General features: G+C 45.5%; 1 protein-coding gene across 1 annotated transcript in view; it reads left to right on the top strand.

Moving 5' to 3' along the window:
• Positions 1–6,165, top strand: part of LOC106804845 (protein ELYS-like) — a 35,336-nt gene that overhangs the window by 3,771 nt on the left and 25,400 nt on the right. The window contains exons 2-5 of the mRNA XM_014806200.1: positions 2,292–2,430; positions 3,156–3,415; positions 3,668–3,932; positions 4,295–4,366. Coding sequence (XP_014661686.1) covers positions 2,307–2,430; positions 3,156–3,415; positions 3,668–3,932; positions 4,295–4,366 — 721 coding nt within the window. The 5' untranslated portion in view covers positions 2,292–2,306. The remainder of the gene's footprint in view (positions 1–2,291; positions 2,431–3,155; positions 3,416–3,667; positions 3,933–4,294; positions 4,367–6,165) is intronic.

The following is a 6,165-nucleotide window of genomic DNA, read 5'->3' as shown; positions in this document are numbered from 1 at the left end:
TGCACCCCTCCTTGTCTCTACAGTGTATCATCCCTACACCCCTCACACTACACCCTCTCTGTCTCTACAGTGTATCATTCCTACACCACTCCCCCCTACACCCTCTCTGTCTTTACAGTGTATCATCCCTACACCCCTCCCGCTACACCCTTTCTGTCTCTACAGTGTATCATTCCTGCACCCCTCCCTGTCTCTACAGTGTATCATCCCTACACCCCTCACACTACACCCTCTCTGTCTCTACAGTGTATCATTTCTACACCACTCCCCCCTACACCCTCTCTGTCTCTACAGTGTATCATCCCTACACCCCTCCCCCTACACCCTCTCTGTCTCTACAGTGTATCATTCCTACACCCCTCCCCCCTACACCCTCTCTGTCTCTACAGTGTATCATCCCTACACCCCTCCCCCTACACCCTCTCTGTCTCTACAGTGTATCATCCCTACACCCTACACCAGGGGTGGGCAAACTTTTCAAAGCGAGGGCCGCATCAGTGGGCCATGAAAAGTCGAAGGGCCGCACCTTTTAAAATCGTGCGTTTTGCCACATTTCTGGACCATAATTAGCTGAAATGGCGTTGCAGAGCGAACCAGAGACAATAGAACAGTAATCTGTATGACACTGAAAAAGTCAGCCTCGGTTCAAGCACAAACATGTTGACTTTCACAAAAATCTATTGTTTTTATTTTATTTTTTTTATTTTTTTATTTGCTGTAGGCTTCCGCGGGCCGCACAGAACCCCGTAGAGGGCCGCATGCGGCCCGCGGGCCGTAGTTTGCCCACCCCTGCCCTACACCCTCCCTGTCGCTACAGTGTATCATCCCTACACCCCTCTCTATACATACATGTACACTCTGGTATGTACGCACTTGTCTTGAACTCGTGGAGAAATGAATTGCGCAACGAACCCACACAGCTGATGGGTAGCGAATGGATTGCACGCGTGCACTACTGTTTTGATTTATGCCAAGTAAAGCATTGTTTCTTGTTGCGATTCACATTCTCAGAATCTGCTTCCAGTAAACCACACGTACACACACGCACGGACGCGGGCAGCGTGATTTTTTTTCCTAGGTCAATCAAGAACATAGGGCTGTAGTGAGCGCTGCTATTGGTTGAGCTTGTTTCGTCGCTCAATGACGTCACAGTGTCGTCATATACATAGCACATCCAAAATGTTTAATTCCGATATGACTCGATAGCCTAGCGAGTACAGCGCGAGCGTCAATTATGAAAGGTCGGTGGATCGAATCCCATTCGTTTTCTAATTATTTTCCTGTTTTCTGTATTTTTTTATCTTTATCTGTTTAACTTTTTTTTTCCACTTAATGCAAATATTTACATGATTTATTTACAACATTTTAATAACAACAATTAATGTTTACAACAATTAAAAATTATATTTTTTATATTTTTTTAAAAATAGTGTGTGTTAGGGTTAGGGTTAGAGTTTTTGCATCATGATATCTGCCCCCACACCATAGATTAATTTTTGTGGATCACACCCCCTATATAAAGATAACGGGCACGGGCGCACAAGCACGTCACACGTCACACACACACACACACACACACTGTGACACACGTACACACACACTTTGACACTCGGCAATCAGCAGAGCATCTCCTTGCGCAATCATGCGTGTATGTGTCGCAAGATCTCTGTGTGAGATGGATGACCGGACGCGTAGCCTAGCGGCTCCTCGTCCGGAACCGGTCGCGTAGCCACAGCCTTATTTTTATTGGTGGCCAGGCGGGCCACCAACCCGACAGTTTCAGGTGGCCCGACGCCGTTTCAGGTGGCCATGGGCACCCGGGCCACCGTTAAAGTTGAGCCCTGCGGCGGCAGCCCGTCGCTATCCTACTCACGCCGCATACATGTGCGATCGATGCGCCAGCTTGCGAATTGGTATTATATAATACCATACGTGATTGGCTAAGCTGAATCGCGACTGCTCAATCAGAGCATGGTAGACATCGACCACGGCATGTACACAATGGATGTGGCGTGATAACATTGCTAGAACTGTTTTTCACCAAACCAATGTTTGAATAAAAAAACGTAAGGAGCCATTATTTGATTAAAGCTTTAGGCAATTATTTTTACTCGCCAACATGGGCGAGTCAGTTTTAGCTTTGACTCGCCTGATATTATTTTCACTCGACATTGGCGAGCGGGCGAGTGCCAAGCTCGCACGCTTCCATTAGCACGCCGCACCATGATACCAAATATTTTTATCTCAAGACTTCCAGCTATTTTGAAAGCACATGTTATCTTTTATCTCAGCGTACACAAACAACAATGAGAGGCGAGTTACTTCCAAACTTCACATCCAAGTTTGTGCCATTTTGTGAAGCGACAGCCGATTGCATCAGTGCACAGCTCCCAAAGCAAGATGCAGCTTTACTTGGTGGTTTGTTTGAAGGTAATGGAATAAGCAGTTTTAACATCAGCCAGTATTGTTACTGATGTCAAACTTAGCAGTTGTGTGTATTAGTACAGTAGAAGTCCAAAAATCTGGAGTGCTCGGGGATTGGGTCAGTCCGGATTCTCGGGCAGTACTTTTAAAATTCAAATTTAAGGAGGAATAAAAAAGAAATGAACAGGAAAATTGTGATAGTTAATTCATTAGCAAATACGGCATGCTTCATTTATCAAAACGAGCAGTTGTAAAGAAAAATAAAGGCAACACTTGACAAAATTGTAAACATAAATATTTTTCACTACCAAAAAAGAGCATGTAATGCTTGAAACCATGTTTAAAAATGAACATTGTAAAAGAAAAATATAGTAAACAAATGAAAGCAGAAGTTATTTTATACAAATTGATTATATATTTTTAGATTATTAAAAAGTTTGAGTTTTCGAAAAGTCCAGATTCTCGGGTGGTTCAGATTTCTGGCATCCGGAATTTTCTACTTCTACTGTACTAATCTAAAAAAGCCGGCATGTTATGTATTATCTTCTCAGTAGGTATTTATTTCATGAAGCATGTCTGATGGTACACTTACGCATGAATGTAGACACATCCCATTTTTAGATGATTTATATCTATTTATCTATTTCTAGTAGTCATTTATTGTTATTGAGCCATTTACGTCGTGGTGCGGGCATGGGAGCGTGGAACCTGACTGATTTTTCCTTACCTAGATGGAGGGCTTGCTTGGGTGGCAAGAGGTGGTTCACTAGAGGTCATCGATACAGTCTCAGGTTTGAGGCAGGCAGCATGGCAATTCGGTACAATCTTAAATGATGATGGCGTTGCTGTGACGTGCGTCTCAGATTACCAGGTGACGGCACATTGCTCAATACTCCTGGTAGGCCTGGACATGAGTGGGCGTGCTGGAATGCTGTGCCTATTCGACCCCGTCACGTCAACAGTGCGGAAGGCCATTGCTGTTAAAGATCCGGTAGGTCACCGAAACCGCAATCGGTTATAAAATGAGCCATCTGTTCGTTGCACTTTATACTGTGACATATGCAGCTACAATTTACTCCCAACTGTCACAACCCTCTCCCACTCCCTCTCCCATTCGTTCATAAACAACATACCTTCTGAAATTCCCGGGGAGAGCCTTATATACTCGTATAAGTTGTATTATATACATGTTATATATGTTATATTATTTATGTTTATCCCTGTTTACGTCGTCCGTGCGCAGGTGACGTGTGTTGAGCCCGTGTGTGGTGCTGATGCGGCTGACGACACGCTGAGCGAGCACCTGCAGTGGTTCCACGGCGTCGTCGCTGTCGGCACGCGCCGCGGACACGTCTACCTGCTCGACCTGTGCTGCGACGAGCGCACGTACGTGTCGGACGAGGTCAGCAGCAGCTCGATGCGCCTCATCACGGCGCGCACGCCCAACGTGCAGCAGTGCAGGGACGATGCGCTGCATCGCAGACAACACCTGTGCCTGGAGGTCGGAGGTGAGGGGGTAGTTCAGTGTCACGTGGAAGGCGTAGCTGTCGCCTGTTGGTTGCAAAGTTCACGTTAGCGTCGCAGGAGGTGTTCCTTAAGTGATTTCACTTGCTCAGTGACGTTATAATGATAGACTGTGATGTTATCTAGTATCAGTCTTAAAATAATGCAGTGTACATGTTTCTCTGAAGTTTCGTATTTTTCGCATAAAAGATGTTCGAATCGTCGATGACGAATGTTATGTAATTTCTCTGATTAAATCAAAGTAATAGTAGGGGGGATTCTGTTAAGTTTGAGCTCTTTTGGTATACATGCATGTGTAAATATATTATAGTGATGAATGTAACACAGGTGTGGTATTCTGTTATAGATGACAGTCACAGAAAAGGAAAGTTTCAGTATAGAAAGCCAGATAGCAGCATCATGGAAACATTGACAGCAGGTACATGTTTAGTGACTGGAAAAATATAGTGCAGGGTTCGACACTAACGTTAGTCCGAGACTAGTAAAAAATCAGAAGGACTAGTAGATTCCCATAGCAGTTAGTCCGGCGGGACTAGTTATATTTTCCCTGTCCCTCACCGTCCCAATTTCCCATCGATTTTACCGGCGGCAGCGTCTCTCATCCAAGATCCAAAGAGCTATATATAACTCGTCCCCATTAACAAGTTTTCCCTGTTAGAAGCGCTAGTCCAAGTAGAGTAGACGCTAGCACGCTCTAAGCATGCTGCTAGACCCTACGGCAGTACAAACATTGTTAAACAATGGGGTCACGAACCCTGTCTACCAAGCTTGACAGTAGCTGTTGACATAGAACAAACGGTCTGATTGTAGAAATGACGCAACTAATCAGTTATAGGCTCTCATAGGGAGGTATTTACATCGCAACCACATCGCATGCGTGTGTTACTTGAAGCAGTCCATACAAATAGTAGTGAAGCTAATAGTAGGTACATCCTTATCCAATAGTATAATACTAACATCAAGGTTGTTATGTGGAAGTATTTGGACGGCGCTCGCCCTCCACCTCCCAAACGTAAATCGCAGGAGGAGAAATTAGATGGCCAGCGTGTCTATGATAAGACGAAAAGGATGCGTGCGTTTGCACACGCACGCACACACGTGTACGTGCACACGCGCGCACACACGCACGGACGTGTACGTGCACACGCACCCACGCACGCACGCACGCACGTGTACGTGCCCACGCACGCGCGCACGTGTACGTGCACACGCACCCACGCACACACGTGTACAGGCCCTCGTACGCACGCACGTGTACATGCACACGCACGCAGGCACGTGTACGTGCACACGCACGTACACACACGCACGCACCCACGTGTACGTGCACACGCACGCAAACGTACGTGTACGTGTACGTGCAGATCAGCTTTCCTCCCAGATGTTTTTTCACCTCTACTTTGCGACTCTGATTTACGGTTTTCTCCATTTACGGTTTTCCCTTCGTAACTAGACGCCATTGTTTAGCAGTGATACCGGACAGTGCACGCGCGCCATCTATCCAGCGATTAGTAAATGGCGAACCCCATTAGAAATGCACATGCTATTGGAAAAAACGGCAGGCCCTACACCGATGACGTCAAGCTGTGCTAGCTTGACAAGGCCAAGGGTTTAGATGTCGGCAGCACTTACCTTACCGACAAGGCCTGCCAGAGGTTCATTACGGCGATAGCCGATACAAGGCGCCGGGAACAGTTTGTAGCTATAAATGAGGCCAAATTCCTTGCTGTGATAAGTGACGGATCCACAGATTCCTCATCAAAGGAGGCCGAAATTTTATTTTCGAATTAAAATTTTATTTAATTTAAGTTTTAATTTTATGATCCATATCAAAGTTACATGTATTTTATACAATTGCATGTCTTTTACAAAACCTTTCTGGGGGACAACACTTGTACCCTGGGAGAGACCCCCTGTACCACCTAGCAGAAGAGGGGCTCCACCCTCCTACCCCACCTACCTCCTGGCAAATAACAATGCTCGTCGCTCTGCGCCTAGTAAGAGTCCTTCGGCAGGACTAGTAGAATCTTGGAAGGACTAGTACATTTTTTCGTTTAATAGTCCTGTGGACTAATGAACTAAAATGGTTAGTGTCTAACCCTGTAGTGCTACCAAAATTGTACAACCACAAAATTGTGAAACATTGTCCTATTTTAAAAGTACTTCATGCGAAATTCGCCACGATGAAAATCTACGTTTTGTTGCGGCAAATTCAGA

This window comes from Priapulus caudatus, unplaced genomic scaffold (assembly GCF_000485595.1).
Source record: "Priapulus caudatus unplaced genomic scaffold, Priapulus_caudatus-5.0.1 Scaffold90, whole genome shotgun sequence".
Lineage (NCBI taxonomy): Eukaryota > Metazoa > Priapulida > Priapulimorpha > Priapulimorphida > Priapulidae > Priapulus > Priapulus caudatus.
This window is presented reverse-complemented; position numbering and strand designations above follow the sequence as displayed.